This window comes from Enoplosus armatus, chromosome 10 (genome assembly GCF_043641665.1).
Source record: "Enoplosus armatus isolate fEnoArm2 chromosome 10, fEnoArm2.hap1, whole genome shotgun sequence".
Classification (NCBI taxonomy): Eukaryota; Metazoa; Chordata; class Actinopteri; order Centrarchiformes; family Enoplosidae; genus Enoplosus; species Enoplosus armatus.
Window position 1 is genome coordinate 8797577 of NC_092189.1, and position 23528 is coordinate 8821104.

Genomic DNA, 23528 nt, shown 5'->3' on the forward strand with positions numbered 1-23528 from the left:
GACAAAATAAGTGAAGAATAGTTCAGCTTCAAATGCTAATATCATTAAATTCTTGTAAGTTTTCACTTTTACCGAAGACATTTTGACATTTAAGAGCAGAAAAATACACTTCTACTCCACTATATGTCAGAGGGAAATATGCACTTCACTGCATTTATTTGAGAGCTGTAGTTACCACATACTTTTACTTACATACAAAACATAATCACTCTATAAAATATAAAATACTATAATAATTGATGTGACCTTACTTCATAATGACTACTTTTACTTTTGAGACTTTGAGTACATTTTACTGATAAAATACTTTGCTTTTGCTTAAGTAACATTCTGAATGCAGAACTTTAAGTATTTTTACACTGTGGCGCTACTTTTACTTAAATAAAGCATCTGAACACTTGCATCGCTGAGGCACAATACCGGGACCCTGAAACTGAAGCAGCTAAATGGAATCCAGCCATCCTTCATTTTATTATATACCCCTGTGCTTTTCTAACTGTGTCACGTCAACATGGCTTCTGTAAAAAGACCTGTTAAATACAGTATACCAAGGTTAGTTGACACAAGAAACATGATAGGGTAGCTACGAATGAATTTGAACTTGTCAATGAAAGAAATGCTTAACACAATAAAACTATTTATTTGACTTGTTTGGAGGAGCTGAATGTATTATGAGCAAATTAAAAATAATATAGGCCGCCTCACCAAACACCAGTGTTCGCGCGCCCGCCTCTCAAGGACAGGAATACGTCACCGACTCCACCTTGTTTAGAAACTGCGGTGTGGGCTGCAACTAAAGTCACCAGTCTATTCTTCATGTCTATATTTAACGGTCCGCGGGGTAGATAAACCGCGCGCACACTCACACTCACACACGTGCCAACGTCCTTCCCCTTCTCAGGTTGGATTTTATTGGACAAAATAAAGAGATAACAATGGCCACGTGCTCATGTTTACGCGTCTTCAAATTTCAGGCGGGATTTTGTCTCGCTACTAAAATGACACAATTTCAGAAGACCTCACTCACACCAGAGAGAGAGACCACCGACTAGAAGAGGCCCGGCTGCCACAGTAAACCTGGTTCTAAGTAAACGTTACTGAGTTAAATGTATTCTTCGAATAGAAAGGTTTAGTATGGGAAACAACATGGGGAGTAAGCAGTCCAACCTGTGCACCCCCTTTGGTCTGTGCAGTTTGCCTCTTTCCAACAAAGACAAGCAACTTCCCTGCAGCACAGAGGGTGAGCCAGCCTCTTTATCTATTTCACTCCTCGTGTTTCCTTTGTGACTTGACTGTCTGTTATTTCACTTAAGGCTGTTAAATATTATTTTAAAATAAAAGAGAAATAGTTAGGCTATAGTCCAAGGGTGCATTTAGTAAGCTAGTTGGTGTCCCTTTGACCGTCAGAGGGATGCTTGAAATATGTATGACTTATGAATCAGATGTAAAACTGGTCCCAACAGCTGCACCAACTGTATATTGTGACAGTAGCAGAGATAAGATGTGTAACAGAAATTAAATAAAATCATTGTCTTGCCTTTTTTTTTACAAGATTAAATCTGCATAAAAGTGTTTCCTTATAAATATTACAATATTTATTATATTTACTTATTTACTTGTATGGTTAGAGTAACCATACAAGTAACATTATTATTTGTCTATGGTTACACATCTTATCTCTGCTACTATCACAATATACAGTTGGTGCAGTTGTTGGGACCAGTTTTATATCTGACCCTGAACCAGTATCTGAGATGTCTTACCACATCTCATATTAATTAAACTGTTTTTGTTGTTTTAGACAGACAGGAAATGCCTGTCGCTCAGTCATTGCTGGATCGAGCCCTGTGTGGCTGAGAGAGGTTCACAGAGGCCTCTGGTGATGTCATATGCTTTCCCAGACCCCTGCGGGATGATGGGAAAAAGACAAAACGGTTGTGAGAATAGAAAAGGAAGTGACTGGATAGGACCCAATGTAATCTAGAAGAAAAGAAAACAAACTATTTCAGCATGTTTTCAAACCTTTGGACGGCCCCTTACTATCTGCTTCTTCCTTTTCGCTCTACTTATTTGTGCCTCTGTTCATCCACATTGTCATCCACCCATTTCGAAATCAATAGATAAAGTGTGGGAAAAAAAAAGAAGCTGTTTTCTAGTTTTCAGATAGTTTGAGGGCTTCTTTTGCTTGAATGCTGCCATGTTCTTGTAAGCCACTTCTTATTACAGCTGTTTATTATTTTCAACAGCAAACAAAAGCAACACATTTAATGTGAGACAGTACAGCTCCTCAAGGGAACATCTTTTTTTTAAGACCCTGGGTCTAGCGAGGGCACTTGCCACACATATTTAAAATTAGTCTTGCATAACCTCTATTTGTATTGATTGCTGTACATTTTTTTTCCTGACTGAAGTGTTGGAAGTCATCCTTTCTGCGCGTACCAATGTGCACCACAAGGTGGGGCCACTATATAATATTGATATCACCAAGTGGGGGAGGGCCTTAGAGAGCTCAGGACTTTGGCAAGTAAAGGGATGAGTTCATTGGATTATTTTAGCCAAGCTAAGCTACCCCCCCCCGCCCCCCATGCATTGTCCAAACGTGAATTCACATGTGTTTACGCTGCTGTGCGTTCAGTGGAAGTGGCTGCTTATGTCTCTTTGCCTCAAGGAACAGGTGTGATTGTGTAATGTCCGCAAAGATCTGCTCCTATGTTTGAAGCTGCATCAGGGCCTGCCTTTGAAGAGTATATATGTTGGAGATCTGTATCAGTGTTGTTCGGCCATGATGTCAGCAGAAGACCTGATACCATCAGACAGAAGCGTATTTTGAAGGAGAGTGGGGGAAAGAGAGCAGAGTGTAGAATTTAAGGCCAGACTCGATCTGTTACACAAGGACCCATCATCACTACTGCTTCATCTGTTGTTTTCAGATCACTTCTTTGCTTAGTTTACCTAAAGCAGCATGCTGCGTAAATGATCTGTAATGCACCTAAAGTAGAATAAGGATCCTCCTATCTGTGTGTGTGTGTGTGTGTGTGTGTGTGTGCAATCTTGGCCATTTCATGTGATGAAGCTCTTGGGTGGCATAAGGAGAGGCAGTTAAACATTCAGCACCATCTTAATTATTCAAGACTGCTCGACTGCATGTATGTGTGTGTGTAAGTGTGTGGGTGTGTAAAAGAGAGACAGAAACAAAAGGGAAAGAAAAGGAGACACCATCATTTTATCAGTAATATTCACTGGACGTATATATCAGCTATTAATTATCTTTGCTGACAGGGAGTCTGTCTGTAAGCGTGAAAGCAGTTTCCAAACATTTTTAATGTTGATTTAAATTTTATGAACAGGTCATGGCAGCCGTTCAGCCTTTCTTCTTATTGCGGCTGAGGATAATTTTGAATATTGAGCAATTTCATCCATAGCGATCTGGAGATTATTGTTATCATTGTTATGGTGACGTCTTTAGAAAACTTGTTTTATCCAACTAAAACCCCAAACCCAAAGATTACGATGATATAAAATAGATAAAAGCCGCAAAATCCTCAGTTTAGTTTACCTAAAGCCAGCTCTATACCCAGCAGGGCTTACAGTGCAAGAAAATCACTGTGAATAGCAGCTCAGAGTCACTCATTCGATCCAACCAGATCTCTTCGTAGCTTAAAGGCTGGCAGCGGGCCCCAGATCTCCCTCACCGCAATCGCAGTTTCCTCCTCTTAAGTCCCAGTTCAATAATGTCTCCCTGTTTTGCTCCTTGTCTTGTCTCCCCACTTCCAAACAGGCGGATAGGGTTTTTGGACGTCCCAATAACTGTGAGCCGGATGCTCCCCATAAAACTTGGCATAATGTGTGGAAGCACCTGAAAATGCTATTATAGAGACAGAAAAACAATTGCTGACGAAGGCAGCTTGTAAGTGAAAGCCATATTCAGTGCTACTTTAACCCGTAGATGTGTATTTTGGAAAGTTAGAGTCGTAAAAAACAAGATGGTGGCCACTATTCTGGAGCTCAGTCTTATCCATTGATTCAAACACAAAGAGAAGGAGAAGCTGTATTAGAAGAGATAACGGACACGCTGCATTTTTGCCTCTGTATTGCCTCATGTTGTTAATAATCCTCTGGGATATTAGATATACTTTAGGAAAGGAAGTTCTCATATTTACAAGTTCCCAAAATAGCCCCGTCACCCAGCACTCTCAGTATATCAGTGTCCTGTGTCCTGGGGGCCCCGCAGAAGTTTCCCACACGTGTCACAGGCCAATGTCATGACAAGAGAGCGAGGGAGAGAGGAAGAGGGCCCAGGAATGGGAGGGAGGGGGGCAAGATTAGCTTTAAGGAGAGGGAAAGAAAAATAAAAGCTTACAGACTCATGTTAGACAGAGGTGAAGACAAAAGGCCTCGGGTGGCGGTTGACTTGATGGCAGCGGAGGGACACAGAGAACGGGAAAAGGGGCACAGATGGGCGGAAGCACTCAGCAGTGTAGAAGTGTTAAAGGTGAACCGAGTGTCTGTGAAATTGACCCCGACGTTTCCCCCCCTTGCAAATCAAACGCGAGGGTTATGTAACGGTGGTGTTTATGGCGCCCACAGCTTTGAGGGATTTTAGAGCTGTAAGCCCTACCTGTTGTGGGGCCTAGCGTTGTTTACCTGTTTGAACATTTTAGCTGCATACTGTACATTGTAACATCTTAAAGTGTCCGGGCCATGAGATCAGCTTACAGGGTTCCCATTGGCTCATGCCCTTTCATGACAGTTGTTCTTTGATGTCTGGTATGCAGTCCGTCTATGGCGCGAGCCTCCAGATATCGGACAGCACAGGAATTATCAGTTACATTTGATGCTACTTACTGGCAAACCCCTCATCTAAGGCCTTTAGATTTTAGTCTCACATATTTGAGTGGAAGGGGGACGATTCAGACCAGCACTGTGTGATCTGTCACTCAAGTTCATCAACCTCATCAATCATCTGTCACATCTTGGTATTAGAAGAAAAAAGTTTCTGTCCCTTAAGTTCTATTTGATAAAGTACATAATTATGTTTATTTTGGCGTTGGACTCCAACCCAACTGGGTCAGCCAAAAGATGCAGATCTGAATTATAGGAAAACAGAGGGAGCCTGGCCCTTTGCTGCTGATCTGTCTCTGCTACCCAGTTCAGTTGCTAGCCGCGGGGCTGCAAGTCAGTCATGAAGACGAGCTGTTTCCCCATGTACAGCATTTATTTTTCTCATTCGCAGTCTGGAGATCCAATGATAAGACCGGAACACAGCTAACTTCTCCCCCTCTGTCCCCTCATTTTCTGAAAATGTCCTTTATTTGAACATCCATGGCAGTAATACGTTATAAAATCAGGAAGTAATGAGGGGAAGCTTTTTTACAGACCATTTCTATTTGACCTGAATGCTTGACATAGAGAAAAGAAATGCACATGATCTTGTATCATTTGAAAATGATTGCGATTTGACTCACACAGATCTGTCATCCTGTCCTTCTCACTCTCATACTGTCAGAATGGGTGACGGTGATCAGTGATCCTGAAGTGATACCTCAGGCAGCAGGAAAGAAGGACGCCTCGATGTGCACAGTGAAGGGCATCCGTCCAGAACAGAGTGGTAGCTAGCAGAGGAGTCGGTACACACCTCAACTTCAAGCTGCTCCATGGGAACTGGGGATGGATGGCAGCTGTTTCCCTGGAGACCTAGACTAACAGGACCTGCTCTCTAATTACCTACGCCCACCTTAGTCAGCAGCGAGGCAGGGAGCATGCCTCAGCTCAAGACCCTTAGCACAGAAACAACTAATATCTCTTTGACTTCCTGTAGCTACTGTGTTCTGAAATAGTTTTGGAGGAGAGATGCATGAAGGCGAAGGGGCAGCGGCTAAGGACCAGAAGGCTGGAAAGGAAACAACACAGGCACTTGGAATACAATACTGGCATGACTGTAGAGCTAAGCTGACAGGTAAATTGGAAAGATATCGTGCTGAAATTGCTCTTTTGCTTGTGGTAGAAGGACTGTGTCCCCTTCCCTGCTTGATAGCTCTTGGGTTAGCAACAAATACTAGCAAGCACTGAACATGCGAGTGTCATTATGTCAACTAATTAAACCCCAGCGGGGCGTCCCCGTTCAGGTCAAAGGACAAGAGTGTTGGCGGGCTACATGAAGTAAGGCAACGCTGTTCGCCTTCATTGTCGTCGAAGCAAAGAGAGCCGCAGGCCCTGAAATCGCCCTTGACACCAAAAGAGCGTTATTAGCGGTCCTGCTGGTACACTGCTGCTGTAGTGGCTTGAATGTCTTTTATGACGGTTGACTCATGCACCCAGAGCTCTGGAAAGAGAGGCCCGACTTGTGTCCCCCCCAGAGTGTCAATTAAATGTCTTTCATAGCGATGCACAGTCCAGCGGAGAACAAAAGCTGCGTTGTGTTACTGCCTCTGTTTCAGTTTGCTCATGAGTTCATTTGTTTTTGATGTGGGGATCTGTTTCTGGAGGTGAGCCACGGTTGCAGTGATGCACTGTGATGATATGAAAATAATAAGCATCTATCATCAGCCATGAGGGGAACAGTGAACGCCAATAAATTCTGCATTGACAAGAGCAACAAAGTAACATCCATGACCTTTGACACGTGCAGACCAGCACTGTTTGTCCAGTCCAGATTTTTCTGCCTTCTATGGGAAGTTTGGAGCTGGACAGCCCGTGTGTCACTCATGATCTCCAGAGAGGGGCCGAAAAGGGGCAACTGGTAGAAAAACATTTGACAGGAAAGCTTGAGGAGCAGCAGGTTACCCTACATGCAGCTCAGGTCTGTCTTACTGTCTCTGACTACCAACTGCAGAGGACTGGAAAGAGGTTTGGAAGGAAATATGCTATTATGTAATGTAGTACCTGGAGCTCTCTGTTATCCCAATGTGCCTTTTCCTTTGGGACTGCGAGACAAAACGAGCGCGCACTAATGGTCAGTGTATAATATGACAGCTGTTGGCTGTTGTTCTTGAACTTCGTGGAAACACTGGAATCTTTTCTCGAACCGAGAGTTTGTCCCAGCTTGCAGTTGAAAGTGGGCTTAGATGTCTTTTTTAGCATAGTGAGCGACTGCACAGGGGTAATAATAGCAAAAGTATTTTGTGTCATAACCCCAGGGCCGTCACTGGGCTGCTGAGCCCCTTGCGGTCAAGGTCTACATCACCGTGGGCGCCGGCTGTGTGTAAACACTCTGTTACCGCTAGCAACGTGTTTCTCTTAATCTGTTAATATTTGATTTTGGAAAAGTCTCGTTTATATTTTTTTTCCATGATGCAATTTGAGGTTTACAGAGGAAATACTTTACAAAAAATTGTGTATGTTGTTTGTTATGAGTGTTTACTGCTTCTTAATTGCTTCTGTGTGTCTAGCGGTGTGCAAATGTTTTAAAAAAACTCTTTTCACTCTTACACTATGATACAGTACGGTAAAATGCTCAGTTCTACTTCTCAGGAATATAAAGTTTAATAAACTGCTGCCTTAGCTCTAGAGAGAAATGATATTACATAATCAACACATGAAAGGGGGGGCAACATAAAGAAATGGATTAAAATGTTAAAATGGTTGTAGCTGAAAAGCCCTAAACCGGGCTGCTCAGCAGTTCCCCCCAAAAACCACTTGCATTTCTCTAATGAGAATGAGGATTCTTTTCTCCCAAATATTTGAGAGTGAAGCAATTTAGAGGTTAGGATATGGGAGCCTGAAGGCAAACTCTGACAAGCCTTAAATTGCTCGGGAAGCGATTTCCTTTTTGAACTGTGCCATAAATTCTAATGATGTTAACAGGTTTAATTGGGATCTTCTTAAAACTTCTTAACTATCGGTTTGTTGTTTAATATATACCACAAGAATTCACTGCTTTTCCCCCCGTACGCCTGACAGGATTAATGTGACTATGGCACATGACTTTTTACAAGTGCGGTGCGGCAGTGAAATGCTGTGGGTCAACAACATTCATCCCTTTTTATAATATTATCCCACAAAAACACACATTTACACTGTTAAACACACACCAACATGAAACTCCTTCCATATTTACACACACTTCTCTTTATTTAGCATTATATACCTCTCATCTTTACAAGACTCCCTTTACTTTTATCCGTTTTTGAAGAATGACTAAAAATGTACAGCTTTACCTTGTAAATTTGAACGCTCAAGCAGAATGTCTATTTGTGGTGTGTGCCTGCCGGGCCGTCTAGTGCTGCTGTTTATGTGGAGTCATTTTAAAGATGACAAAGACCTTGACATGGACACCCGTAAGACTTCCTGTTCCTTACTAGCCCTCTGACAACGGTATAACTCCATGAATTTTCCACTACATCAAGCATACTACTACTGTCTAGTCACTGTTGAAAAAGATGAAAGAAAAAGGAACAATTGAAGATTGAATCCTTGTGTGGAACAATTATGAAGATTGATTGCTCCTTCCCAAAAAACAATAGGAAAATTGTGAGAAATTATGAATTATGCATTAGGGAATACCTGCACCAAGCTGCACTTGTATCTGAAGCCACTATGCAAAAGGCTAGAAGAAGTTGGCTGTGTTGTTCTGGGTCAAGAGTATTTCCTGCATCTCCTTCGGTGGTGCATCCGCTCCTCATCCCAAAGAACACTGAGACAATAGAACAGATGGAGGAAGAACACTGTCCGTGCATCTGGTTAAATGCATTGAAAGGCCATTTTTAGCTCGTCTCCCACTGACAGAGAGGCCTAAAACAACATTTTAGTGGAGCCGTGCCACTGTTTCATGTTCCACTACCACAAACTGAAAATTTTGTTCTGTATAACAAAGTGCAACGTTGAATTATTGACAGCTTAGGAGACTTTAAAATGCTCAATAACAGCAGTTAAGATGTTCAGATAAAACATTCTTTTCAATGCCACCCCTCGACTGTTTCCATTGTGTTAGAGTAGCAGGGGTCATTTCATGTCAGGAGCTGACATGTTACATAATGTCATGATTTAGACTCCTTCAATGGAAAATGAACTAGGAAATTCCTCATATCACCGTCAATATCTCTGTCCATTATCATTACCATTATTAACATTACAATGGACGTGTGCCACGTGGACACAATGTCCCCTCTTCAACTCCTACTGGGGAGTGTGTCGTCCACCTCTCTGTCCCCCATGTTTGCTTTCAACCATTTGAAAAAGGCAAAGAATTAATGAAAACATGAGCAACATAGCGTGACTACATTATGCTGTAGGTTTAGACACATAAAACATGAATGAAACTAATTAGACAGCAGCATGTCCTGGAAATCAAACCACATGCCTGGCTTTAGAGCAAGCAACCCTTTATTGTGTAATCTAACCTTCTGTACAGTAACTCATAAACCATGAGGCCTAAAATCAACCCAGCACGGACCCTAAAGTAGTGGAGATCTATTACTAACTGGTGGTGCAGCCGGTCACGTATGGTTTTCAGATGAATGTTGACAGCCCGCCTACCAACAGGAACGGTAGATTTCTCTCTCTCTTCTCTCATGCTAGAGAGGTGAATCTGTCACAGACAAGGGCAGAGGGAACCCGTAAAACAAAATATTAAACATTAAAACAAATTCTTGAAAGACACAGACAATTTCTGTGAAGTTATAGAAAGAAAGCATGAATTTTCATTATTGACCCTGGAAATAATATTTTGCCAAAAAAGAAAATCTCACCTCAAGTTCCACTTTTTAACCGCATATCACAACCTTCCTCAGTGGATGGAGTTTGCTCTGTTGTATTGAGCAACTGAGCCGCTGTTCCTCTGTTCTGTTCCTGAGCAAAGCCCATCCACTGAAGAAGACCATGAAATGCGTTTGAAAGCTTAAAAATCAGTAATTGTTTTAAGTATTTAAAACCCAATGTGCTGAAAAAATGATTATATACCAATTGTCAATTTACTGCATTACTGTGCAGTGTTCATACCAGCAGCAGTGCTTTTTTTCCCACTTGTCAGTGATTCACTTCACGGTGGTGTTTTTAATTTACTGAAATCTGAAATTGCAGAAGTGAAACCAAGCATGCATGCATTTTGTCTGCTCAAGACTGCCACAGTATTCAGTCTCATGATCTGAGGATTTTGGAAATTAGAACAATCTGTGAGGGCACCAAGCACATGGTAAGAACCCCCCCCCTAAAATGGCTCCAATTAAAGGCAAATGCTGCACTGCTGCTTTGATAAAGAAAAAAGGTTTTCAACTCTATGTTTCATCATCTTACGTGAGGGACTTTTTGCTGATACAGTGGCTTTGGCAATAGTTGAACTCTTACTGCATTTTTGAAAAGCAGGTGCTTGACTCCAATGGCCTGTTAAGAGTCGACCTAATGAAAAGACAGGAGCACATATTGGAAACAGATGTGAATGTACTGTAGTAGAAAACAGTGCTCAAGCAAAAAGAGGTGACCAGAAAAACATTGTATGAATGTGGCTCATTGTGTTGGCCCATGTGTGTTTGATGGAGATGGTTGTGTTCACATTGAAGGTGGGTATGACTCACTTCATCCATTAGATCAGTGGCTGGGGTTTGGACAGCAGCCCTCCCCTGATACTGAGACCACCACATACAAACCTTCCCAAACAGCCATCTGCTCAGCATTTCTACACTGCCTTTGAATCTTAAAAGATAATTAAAATACTGCAAATGTAACACTTTGCTGTCCAAGGACCAGTCACTACGCTGCTCTGCATGGCAGCAGTCACGCTGCTGTGGGCCAAGTTTCCTTGAGCAAACGAGGCATGTCTGCCCTCCTTCTCTGGAAATAACTTTATTCGCTGTGAGGGTCCTCGTGAGATCGCTGCATCACAGATGCTTGATACCCAAAAGGGGGACAGTATGCATTATGATTAATTTCAGAGCAAAGCATTCCCATTTGCATCCAGTTACATAAAAATAGATGCAGCTTGCTTACAGTGTGTTGGACTGTATGCCCTTCACCCAGTTTTGTTTGTGTAAATCACAACTCTGGACCAGCCATTTTCACACATCACACCAACTAATCACACTAATATATCAAAAGCTTGCTCTGCTGCGGTGGGAAAGTGCAGAGTCCAGATTTGAAACAAAGTTATGTCATAATTCTGTTTGTGCATGAGTGGTCAAACCAACAATGTAGACTCTCAGTTTCTCAGTTGGTCTCCGCACCAACTTCCAGAGGTGTCTCTGCATCTGTCATGCTGTCAGAGCAATCAGACTGACATATCTGTGTTAACAGTGTCCAGGGGTCGGGGCTCGGGGTGATGCCGGGATGTAATTTAGGCTTTGGCTGAGTATGAAGAACACCGCTGACACGCTCTCTAAACGAATGCGTTTTGTTTAACATTCCCCTGTCCGCAGAGTATCTGAATGTACTGAGCGAGTCCTCACTGCATATCAGAGTGGCACAGTGTACAGTATCAAGGGTGCATGCTTTTTATAGTTCATCTTAAGTACATTTAAACTAAAAAAACAAACCCACAAAAAGCCAGTAATCTTAAAGGAATACTTTGACATTTGCCAAGTGAAGATCAGCACCATTTTCATGTTTGTACGGTAAATATATGAAGCTACAGCCAGCAGCCTGTTAGCTTAGCTTAGCACAATGACTGGAAACGGGGGAAACAGCTAGCCTTGTCTGTCCTCTAAAGCTCACCAGTTAACATGTTATATCTTGCTGATTTAATCTTGTCTTCAAGTCTTGCCATCACCATGGCTACCAGTTGTCTGTGCCTTCCAACACTGTTACAAATAACATTTATAATGTGGCAACTTAGTGGTTAAGGTTTGGTTAGGTTTAGGCACAAAAACTACCCGGTTGGGTTCAGGGAAACATTGTGATTTGGGTTAAAATGACGACTTAGTTAAGGTTAGGGGAGCTTCATCGCCATGGTTACAGTAATGAACGCTTGTTTAAGCTATGGAACGATTGTGATCATGCTTTATATAAAACCCCCCCCACAACATTGACTGTGGGTTGGAAACAGGAAATGAACAGTCTCCCGTGTTGAAGTCCAACATTTTGTTAGTGTATTTCCCAAAATGTCGAACACTTCCTTTAGCATTTCTCCGCACCGTTGAATATTTCTGCAGATTAAATGATTGTGCTGAAAATGATCCTGAAAGTAGGCAGTTCCTCGCTTTAGAATATATTCAGCCCAGCAATCATTATGCTTTCATTAACACCCCACAGTCTGCGCTCAGGCAGTAAAGCAAGCATCAGGGGAAGCAGCACTTGTTACTGCAGCTCTGCTGTGTTTACAGGGAAAGCTTGATTGCAGAGTCCATCGCAGCCTCATATTCACTTCCTGTGTTAATCCCCTTTGCCACAGCAGATCTTTCTTTCTAAGGGCGTGGGGGCTCGAGGGGGGGGGGGTTCACTTCTGCTTCACTTCACCCCAAACACCATTCACCCAAGGCTCATGTAAGGAGCCACCATATCCTGCCAAAACAAACAGCATTGAGGAGGTAGAAACAAATGCTTTTGTCTTTGAGTTATATTTAGTTCCAGCCTGCCTTCACCCAAACGCCATCTCTCACGAGACTTGTTTGCCCTGAAACTGAATGAGATCATATACGACCATGTTGGCGGCTGCGGAAGCCCAGAAGCACTTTCCCTCTGTATGTGATATGGATCACTTCAGTATACATGAAGCAGAGAGTAAACCCCTAGTTCTGCCACATGTCTTCCAATTTGAACATTTATTGACACCAAGGAATAATAATTTGCACACATCTCTGCATTTTCATTTCCTAACCAGCAGGCTTTGTTCATAATATTTGACACACAGCTGCTGGAGTGCCTCAGATCCCTCTGATTCTCCACTATGGGAGATACGCTGTCCCGACACTCCCTTCCCTCACGGTCTCAGTCCTACAAGCCCTGCAGGCCGTGGCTCCTCAGAGAGCGCTGTGGTCCAGAAGACAGGAAACAGCTTGAGAGAAGCCCAGCAGTCAAGGCTGTGGGAGGGCAGAGGACAGGGTGGGAAAAAAAGGGGGATTTCCTCATGTGGTTTGGACTTTTATCAAAAAGTGTGTAGCACTCATCTGTGTGTCCGACACATGAATATGTGATTAAGTAAGGGCTGATGATCTCCTCATGATGGGTCTATGGGATCTCTCATATAAAACACCACATATAAACAATCTTGCAGATCCCTTTACTCTGTATTCAGATCAGTTTAAGTCCTTCAGGGTGACGCTCAACAATGTAACAATTATGTAACAACCATGATCAATCTTGTGATCATCTTTTTTTATTGTTATCAAAGTTTGCACCCTGCTGTCTGCTGCGACCCCTTTGTGTGCAAATGTTCCGACAAACAGCCTTCCTTGAGATTAGGCCCGCACATCCCCTTCAAGCATGATGTTGGTCCTATAGGCTCCACGCTCATTAGGCTTCATCACGGGCTTTGAGTGAATAATTAAATGCATTATTCAGAGGCTCTGTGATGCTCTTGAGGGGGATCTCTGCTTACTGTGTCTTTAAAGTCGTGCAGAGGGGAGCCTATACTAAAGAAAGGAGGGGGCTGCTGTGCGCCAGTTGGAGGTGTCTGCCTGTCGCAGCGGCTTGAGGTTGACATTAAGAAGAGCGTGTCCATGCTTCAGCTGGGAAATACAGCGCAGTCTGAAGGCACTGATACTCCGATTGAACTGGTTCCAGGCAGATACTCATCAGACCGAGGACACATGGATGGACAGAGACATATTGCAGTCGGAATTAACTTGTCAGCCGGTGCGAGGAATCTGTGGATATAATGGGGAATACGACACCTAAGCCTTTAATAGGTGAGACTTGTTATTAATGCATATCATTCACGAGGCTCGTAATGCACTCACACGATTGCGGTGTGTGTGTGTGTGTGTGTGTGTGTGTGTGAATCCGCAGCCAGGGACAGGCTACACATGGCTAGTCCCTGATTCATCTGGTTGTGTTTGCTCTCGCGTACATAGAGACGCGCTTCACCATCACGGGGGAGCTGAGCGTGATTCCCAGGGAGCGAGTCCAAACAAGCGCTCCCGCTTCTCTGACTAAATGTCACTTTTTACCCATCATGTGTAGATTTATGATCAGTGATGTAGCCTTGGATGAAAGACAGTAGGCAAACGAAGGGCGACACTTTGGCTAGTTTGTAACCATCATAATGCAAAACAGGACCACCGTCAACAAAAGTCATTAATATTGTCAGAAAAGCCCACTTTGTCCTAATAAACACACTAGTTTGCTCTTTGTTTTAGCGGTAAAAGACTACTCTTAAATGCTTTATAAATATAGGCAAGTTGACCTCAATTGCATCCCTGATTGTAACAGACAATATGACTTGAAAGGCATTAAACTGCTTCTCAGTTTCCATACTGTGGTACACAGTCATCTCGTCGCAGGTTTTTTTTATTTATCATTTATTATATATTAGTGTGCACGTCTGGCTGTCAGACAGGAATTATATATATATATATATATATATTTGTCATATGCTACGTTGTTTCATAGATGGACTACTTTATTAGTGGGAAGTGGAGAATTATTAGGGCCTACAGCAGCCAAGTCACACATGAATCACAGAACAAACAACATAAGAGCTCCATAAGAAAATATAAGAACAAACACAAAAAAAAGAACCATATTCTAAATATATATATATATATAAGCATATTGGCTGGTAATATTCTGTACTTATTCCAAAGTATCAAAGCTGTCTTATACAAAGTATAAAGCGATTGCGTGTTAATTTTTTATTTCATTGTGAGCTCTCAGAATATCACTTTGTCATGACACCTAAAGCACATTGCTTGATAATCAGTTCCCCATATCACTTTTGATTTAATGCCTGTCACACTCCCACGCCCCCCCCCCCCCCCCCCAACAGACCCACTCGGCAGCTAAATGATGTGGTTACTGCCACCAGAGCCAGCTGACGTAGGGGTTTGGACTGAGAACAGTTAGTCACAGAGGAGCAGGAGCAGCTTGGGTCCTATTGCTTGCACTGTATGGTTTCGATTAGCATGGAATTAATAGAATATCTGGGTCTTCATGAGAGATGTGCACGATATATCAGAGAGTAGGCTTTTATAGGCTCGTTGCACAGAATCATTTTGCAGGCCTACGTGTGAGGAAGACGTCATAAGCCAGCTGTGAGAGGACTATCAAGTGATGTCATTGAGGTGTTTTTTTTACCAGGAGATGTCCACTTCTAGAAACGAAAGCGACCCTGACATTCCCTTAAAGTCCACAGAGGCTCATCAGTCTTGCTCAGTGAATGAGTTACAGTATGATGAACACATGCAGCCTGGAGATATGAGAGAATAAAGAGCCTGATCATCTTGTGGCCAAAGATAACTCTGACGAATGCACATAATCAGTTTTACATTTCAGAAAGCTTCCCTTGGCACAGCAGTGAGTCTTGTGCAGTCTTATGATTGCAAGAATTTGTGCTTTCTCTTTCATTAGGAGAACGACAGGCAGACACTATTCCAACTGTTTCTCTCAAAAAGTAATTGAAGCGCATGTGGTAGCAGAAATATACTGTATATGAGACTTGTGACCGAGCTTTGCATGGTAACCACATTTCTGATCAGCTGCCTGAACCGGCCTCGTCTTTGAACCTCTCCCGCTGTGATTTCCGTCTGTCTCATCACTTACCAGTCCTAAATTCACAGACGTATCTCTGGCTCTCTCTTATCTTTTGCTGTTCAACACGCCTAACAGGAGGTCACATGATTAAGGTGGGGGGATTTGAATAAACACACACCTACAGGATTTCAATAGTCCAACATCAACCTGTGCCTCATGATGATTAAAAGTAGTTTATCCATCGCTGACATTGACCTAGCTCCAGTTTGTGCCTGTTATGTATTACCATGACATTGGAGTCAAGATAAGCATCCAATTTTGCAAAAACAAATATCTTTGAAAAACCCAAACGGTAATTTAACAACATTTACCGCTGTGTATTTCCAGGATCCTCAAAGATTTAATCATCTGGAATTGAAAGTAACATCAATATAGACAAATATAAGTGATAGTAAAATTATTTAAAGGTGCCCTGTGGAATTTTCTTGTAAACAAACAAAAGATTTTTTTGAAACTTGCATTTTTTTTTACATCCATGTTACTCTACTAAATGGCTCCACAGCGCTACATGAGGTCAAAAACTCCACAGTGTATCTTTAGATTTGGGTCACATTGTGCAAATAAGCAAAGACGCCACTTCGGTTACCATATTCGTTTGGACTAGGAAAAAGTTACTCTCTGTGTTTTACAAAGATCGCTAAGTATTTATTTTTCAGGAAATCGAATGCTTAGCTCCGTGACTCGAATGCAATGTTAATACATGAGAGGCACAAACTGGGGCTATCATTGGCCATGGCCTGTCATGCTATGCCTTTCATCTAATAATGGCTAGTGTCTATATCTGTCGTCATTGCAGGTCCTTTAACCTTCCACTCTGTCAGCGAGGTAGTTGAGCCTAAGAACTATAGGCTAAGCCTCAACATTATTTTCTTTGACCAAAGTATATTTTACTCCCTCGAAAGCCAAATTCCCGGAGTAGCGAGGAAAGGGGCATCCGCACATCATGTGAGATGTTACAGATGTTCTTGCTGCTGCTTCATAGTTTAGAATATAATCAGTGATAATGTCTAATTTAGGAAATGTACTGTGGAACATTTCGCTGAGTTATTGTCTTTACACCAGATCACAGTGAATTTTAAACAGAAATGTAATCACTCTGTGGCCCTGGAGGAGAGTAGAAACACCGCCTCCCTTTGAATACTGGATTTCAGCCAGTCTATACCATAAACACTCCTCTGCAGCGTTCATTGTATTTAATATTGAACCCAAACAATACTCAGAGTCTCATTTAAGCCAATTTTCAGTTGGCCTTGTTTGATTCCTGATCCTTGTTCATTTGTTTTGGGATGCTCATGAAGAAATTCTTTTCCCAAGTAGGACATTGACTCCTGTGAAGATGAGATTAAAGATTAAAGCCTTTTATTGGGGTATTTCTTTACTGACGAGGCAGTGTGTGATTCATTCTCCACGTCTGAAGATAACTGTGGAGGAATGAAAGGGGCCATTCAGGGTTTGTTTATGCTGTAGGCCAAGGGTGTGTGTAGCCCATAAATAAGAGGAAGACTTATTGCGTCTGTTGTCAACTTTTTTTTGTTTGTTATGTTTTCTCTATGCTGTAATGCTACTAATATTAGCCCTGCTCAAATCTATGTCATTTTTACATAAGCCAAATGTCCTTTTTATGTTTCCCAGTCATTTATGCACTCTGGTTTTGTCTAAATTTACCTTGTTTTATTTCAGATATAAATGTCCCATATGGATGTGGTAAGAAGACTGATTTGGGACAGTTTGCCTTTTTATACTGTAAATGTGGATTGCATGCTAAAAGAGGCTATTTGATGTACTTGTTGAGAAGAACAGAGAGGCTTCATAGTGTCAGTGTGGGAAAGGAAGTGTGTGAGACTGTGGGCTCCTTTACATAACTGGCCTCTGCCCTCTAAACCAACTGCCATGGACCACTTGCAAACAAGTTATTGTGTGCTGATATGTTCGCCTCTTTTTCCAACAGCTGGTGTCACTAACATTGATGTTTTGACCTTGTCGGAGTCACATAAAAGCAGACCTGCTGTTCACATACTGTGCTGCTCTCTAGTTCACTTCATCAGGTTGAATCCTGGATGTCTTCTCTCTCACCGTGCCCCTTTTTTGTACCCGCAGATGCGACTCTGCAACCACGCCCGGCAGCCAACAGGCAGTACTATACCCTGCCTAACAATGGGGCAGGTGTGGAGAGGAGAACGTCTGCTCCTCCGGTCAGCGTCAATGTGGAGTCTCCCCGCTTTCACCCCCACGCCAAAGGTAAGAATATCCGGCTGGATGGGCAGCTTCGCCGTGCCACGCGCAAGAACAGCTTCTGCAATGGCATCACTTTCAGCCACAGGCCTGTCCACCTCTACGAGAAGGTTTGTCTTCAACTTTTTATTACTTGCTCTATTTCTAACAGCTAGAGATTTAAGTAATGAATCTCACATTTTGACAAATGCCATTAAATTCAGGTGCGTCTTCGCCTGAGTGGCGTGCACACAGGCTGGAGTGGAGCTCTGCGCTTTGGTTTCACCAGTTTGGACCCCAGCGAATTGGTCGCTACAGACATCCCCAAGTACGCCTGCCCAGACCTGGTGACGCGGCCCGGCTACTGGGCCAAAGCTCTGCCTGAGAGACTGGCCTTGAGGGACAACGTGTTGTCATTCTGGGCCGATCGTCATGGAAGAGTTTTCTACAGCATCAATGAAGGAGAGCCCATCCTCTTCCACTGCGGCCTCAGCATCGGCTGTCCACTCTGGGCCATCATAGATATCTACGGCATCACTCAGGAGGTCACACTGCTTGGTAAGCATTTTATTATGTTGTTAACTTAGTCTGTGAAAACACTATAAAATACTTCTTGTTTTGTTGTGATTGCAGCAGAAGCTGACTCATATTCAAAAGGGAAGTGAGAGGAACACGTTTCACAACTGACTGGTCATGAGTCTTTACACAATCCATCATTACAGTTCATATATATCCAGGAATGGATTTTTTTATTTGTGGATGGGGATCGACTTTAACAGCCAGCTAGAAAGCTGTGTATTTTGACCATGGCTTTGACAACCCTGAGACCTCAGGAACTTATTTTTATAGTGTCAACACATTCACAGCTAATTTAAGCGGCTTCCCGAGAGTTCAGAGAGCAGCTGTGCAATGAAGCTCTTCAGCAGCGGAGGCCAAGAGTGGAGGAGTAGGTAGCAGTGGGTCTGCGGTGGCTCAATGTCTCAATGACCCACTATCTGCATGACAAAGCCAGTTTGTTTAGAGAACCAGGACCGTAACGTACCGATATGAGCAGGATCTGGACCGCGGGCCTCAATTAATCCTAACCGCTCTCCCTGCTTCTCCTTTAACTCTCTCTTAACTTTCCCGCGCTTTGTCACGTTCTCCCTCTTCCTTCATTTCCACCACCCTCTCCCCTGTGGTTCCTTCTCATACTCGCTGGGTGTGTTTATCTGACAGGAGCTATGGCCATTTTTGGTCAATGCGGCAGATCTCAGGAGCTTTGGTGAGGGGCCAGTGCGCTCAACTGCTCCAGGACCACTAGAAATAGTAATAAAGGAATGTATCATAAGTCAAAGGGGGACTAGCGCCAGACTTGTTTATACCAACCCCTCATACATAGACATTCAGCTGTACTATGAACTGTGGAGATGAAGAAAGGAAATGAATTAGCAAGGTTGACATACTGGTGACTGTTAAATAAACTGCTGGCCGACACAGCTTATTTGTTCTCAAAACTAAGGTTTATTTAACTCCACAACAAACATCACAACAAGAGCAGCATATGAGGGGCTCCTAGCGTAGAGGCTTATTCTAGCTCTCTTATTGGTTACTAGGAGTGTCCATCAACATGTATTATCCAATATCTTGACAGCAAACAGTGGCTTACTGTGTGAAAGATGTGTTTCATTTAGTATCTCTCATCAGCTTGCCGTCAGTCACAGTGAGACACAATGTAAAATGACAATATATAAGTGGATATACAGTGAAAACATTAATGACAAATGTTAAAACAATTGCAGAAATGTCGTGTCATAAATGTCCATAGTATGTCAACATTTTAATTATTATTATTATAATTATTTTAATTATGTGAAAACAGTTGCCTCACCTCCTTGTTTGCACATCACATACAACCCCAAAGTGACACAACACACAGAGGAAGCTGCTCACATGCAAAAATGAAATAATTTATTATAGACAATTAAGCGCACAAAAAAAGCAAAAACAAACATCAAAGGGGCTGCAATAACGCAACACTCTGCTTTTCCTCAGGCATCATGGTAGAAAAAAAACAGACTAAAAAAAGGAGCAAAAAGAAGGGAAGTGACCTGAGCTTACTTTGGACCGATCACATGATAATATGCTCAAGTCATGTGTTGTTTGTCCATATTCTCCATCTCAGAAAGCACGTTTGCAGAGAGTGTGGGATCCAGCTGCCTGAGTGCGGCCCGGCTGAGTGCCTATCTGCCCCAGAGTAGCCACGACTCAGCCAATTACAGCAACAATCAGCTGGAGAACAACCAGGCGGCCGCAGCCAAGATGGCCAACCTCCAGCTCAATAACTACACTCAGCTCATCCCCTGTTGCTCCTCCACCTCTTCCTCCTCCACACCATCCTCATCTGCCTCCACTGGATTCAGCGTCCCGAGGGTGGTCCGGGGCCTTCCTTCCCCGCTCGACAATGACTTGCACTTTCACCCGGTCCGTGGCTCTGACGTAATACTCTCTGCAGACCGTTCAGCCGCCTGCATACACTTTCTGGACAGCAGTCGGACTCTGGTGTTCAGCGACCGGCCGCTGCATGTGGGTGAGACTTTGTACGTGGAAGTCGGCCACCTGGGCCTGCCCTACTTTGGGGCGCTGTTGTTTGGTTTAACATCCTGCGACCCGGCCAGTCTACACGCCGGGGACTTGCCTGCAGACCCTGAGGTGCTCCTGGATCGTAAGGAGTACTGGGTGGTGCACCGGGGCTTCCCCATGCCTTGCTCTGGAGACGTGCTCAGCTTCAGTCTGCTGCCCAGCGGAGAGGTGCACCACGGGGTGAACGGAGTGGGACGTGGCAGGCTGCTCTGTGTGGACTCCTCCCAGGTCCTGTGGGCCTTTTTCACCCTGCATGGGGCCGTCAACAGACTCAGGATACTGGGTAAGCTTAGTGTATTTACAGCAACACATAGAGGTGATATCATGAACCCAAACCCCAACATCCAAGTCCCCCACAAGTGTTAGTCTTTTTGTGGGATTATTGTAATGATGAACTGTTTTTGCCATCTTGTAAAACACAAAATACCAAATGGAATACTTGAAGCAAAAGACATTTTGGGAAATATGCTTATTCACTTTCTTGAGTTATATGAGGAGATTGATACCTCTCTTTGAGGAGATTTGTCCGATAGATATAGGGCTACAGTCAGCAGCCAGTTTAGCTTAGCACGAAGACTGGAAACAGGGTGTTATGGACTATTTCTTGGCCATACAACCAGTGGAGACTCCAAGAGGTCAAAACAGTGAACTGTGGTATAATGTGTTAATTAGTGTGCTTAAGAGGTGCTGGTAGGCGTATTTTGTACAGAGGGTATTTGTTCCCCCGTTTCCAGTCTTTGTGCTAAGCTAAGCTAACTGGCTGCTGGCTGTAGCTTCATAATTATTGGACAGAAACAAGAGAGGTATCAATCCTCTCATTCAACTCTCTGCAAAAATAAGCGTATTTCCTAAAAATGATAAATGCCCAAAAAGGACATACTCTTGAATAATCAGTCCATTCTTGAGTCTTGGCAGCTCCTGCCATTTATTTTTTCCCACACTAAAAGAATGCAGTTGAGCAGTTTATGTCTGTGTGTCTGTTCAGTTTAGAGCTGTGACCTATCTGTCCTAGTCCCACTACTCCCACATAAACTCCCACCAGCTTCTGATCCAACAATATTATCCTCAAATAGAAACAGCTAAAGGAAAATCACTATGAAACTTCAAGTAATTTAACAAACATGCATATCTGATCTGACTGGTTAGGACCGGTCAGCGTAAAGACTCAAACACTATAAGGACACTGTAATGAAATTATACCAACCACAGTTAAATGCATTTTGCCTGAAAGCCTTTAAAGGCTCTACATGAGTCTTATTATCTGGGGTTTGTTCATGTGTATTTGTCTTTTATGACACAGGAACACTGCAGTCCAGTCCTCCCTCCACATCCCCCAGCACTTCTCAGAGCAGCAGTCCAGATGACAGTGACTCAGACCTGGCGTTCAGTGTCAACAGATCCTCCTCTGCCTCTGAGTCCTCCCTGGGTAGGTTACCAAATGTTGACATCATGCCTAATGCTACGATGTGTATAGAAACCCTCACGAGGCCACAGCAGGAAGGCTTTCATGGTGTAGAGGTGTGGCAGTTCTGTTGGACTGCACTGAATGTGACACTAGAGTCATGAGAAAGACGTTTTGTTTCACATTTGGAGTGACAACAACAGACCTCCTTTCTTATTTTCACATTGTTAAGGACATACCTCCATCATTTTGTACCTAGTGGAGCTGCATCATTAGTCTATTAATCAATTAGTCAACCGACAGAAAAATATTGGCAACTATTTTCAGAATAAATCAATCATTAAGTCATTTTTAATATAAAAATTCAAACATTCTCTTGTTTAAGCTTCTCAAATGTGAACATTTGCTGCTTTGCTTTGTCTTAACATCATAGTGAATTGAATATTTTTTACTTCTGGACAAAACAAGACATTCTATGACATCACCGCGGGCGTATTTTGAATTGTTTTCTGATGTTATATAGATCAAACGATTAATCGATTATGAAAGTACATACTGTTTCTGTCAAATTTTTAATAACTTAGCAAAGATTAGATCCTAACATGGAAATGTGTATTTGGTATAGCTTATGAATAAAAAGCACACTCCAAAACACAGACAAAGAATAAAGAATATATAAAAGCAACAGCATTATCTGTGTACATGCGTTCATGTCTGCCCAACTAAAGACCCACATGTTTCCTTTCTTTCCCTACAGTGACTGCTCCCAGCTCCCCTCTCAGCCCTCCCGTCTCTCCCACTCTCACTGCCTCAGAACTGCCCCCTGCTGGGAAAAATGGAGAATGCACCATCTGCTTCGACCAGGAGGTGGACACGGTAATCTACACCTGCGGACACATGTGTCTGTGCAACGACTGCGGGCTGAAGCTGAAGAGACAGATCAACGCGTGCTGTCCAATATGCAGGAGGCCTATCAAAGATGTTATCAAAACATATCGGCCATGACGGTCCAGATGTTTAATTAAACAGGTGCTGTGACTTCCACCGCTGGACGCCACCTGTGTCCCCTCCTCAGGCTTGGTTGGACACGGATCTCGGCCCCAACTGGAGATTAGCCACACCAGGACACAAATGTGCCTATATTTCCATTTTATATGGGTAAATCATTTCTGGAGAAAGACTCTTCATATGCAGAACTGTGATGAAGCTCATCGTCAGACACAGACTGCGTACATGAGCTCTTATATTTTGGTTAAGAAGGACGAGATGAATCATGTGCTCCCGTTTTGTATTTTCCATGTGATGTCACATGTATTAGCTGAGCAGAAAACCCTGCTGTGAACAATTTGTCCTTACCCCTCATTGTCCTAGATTTATGTGTGCTTCAGCAGAATATGCGGACCGTAGTCTATGACTTCTAGTGCCTTAGGTTTTTGTCACATTGTGTGTCCGAGTAATTATGCTAACAATCCTAGCCATATTCTCAATGTACAGTGCTGAAAGCTTGTGGTGAAAAAGGCACACGGATACAGAATGTATGCAATAAACGGTGTAATCGTAAGTGGGAAGATGTAACTGTATGGTGAGTGTGTTCAGAGGTGTGCTTTTAGAAAAGTATGTTTGGAAAGTACAAAATGAAGAATCTGGTTTTGCACAGTGAGAGATTAATAAAAGTGGA

At 42.9% G+C, this 23528-nt stretch overlaps 1 protein-coding gene across 2 annotated transcripts; it reads left to right on the forward strand.

The window, feature by feature from the left end:
• Positions 1-1134: 1134 nt before the first annotated feature.
• Positions 1135-23528, forward strand: neurl1b (neuralized E3 ubiquitin protein ligase 1B). Of its 2 annotated transcripts, none has more exons than XM_070913989.1 (6): positions 1135-1240; positions 17713-17957; positions 18051-18384; positions 19991-20731; positions 21749-21874; positions 22608-23528. In XM_070913989.1, exons 1-6 carry the CDS (start codon positions 1135-1137, stop codon positions 22853-22855), a joined length of 1800 nt encoding a protein of 599 aa, XP_070770090.1. In that variant the 3' UTR covers positions 22856-23528. The 2 variants fall into 2 exon arrangements, with proteins under 2 accessions (XP_070770090.1, XP_070770091.1); XM_070913990.1 differs by lacking the exon at positions 1135-1240 and adding an exon at positions 13742-13772.

What these genes read in the sequence shown, in the direction of transcription:
- neurl1b (XM_070913989.1), top strand. Translation starts at nt 1,135, where the DNA reads ATGGGAAACAACATGGGGAGTAAGCAGTCCAACCTGTGCACCCCCTTT. An exon ending in ACTTCCCTGCAGCACAGAGG is followed by an intron (nt 1,241 to 17,712) that starts GTGAGCCAGCCT and finishes TTGTACCCGCAG; the next exon opens with ATGCGACTCTGCAACCACGC. An exon ending in TGCCTCTGAGTCCTCCCTGG is followed by an intron (nt 21,875 to 22,607) that starts GTAGGTTACCAA and finishes CTTTCCCTACAG; the next exon opens with TGACTGCTCCCAGCTCCCCT.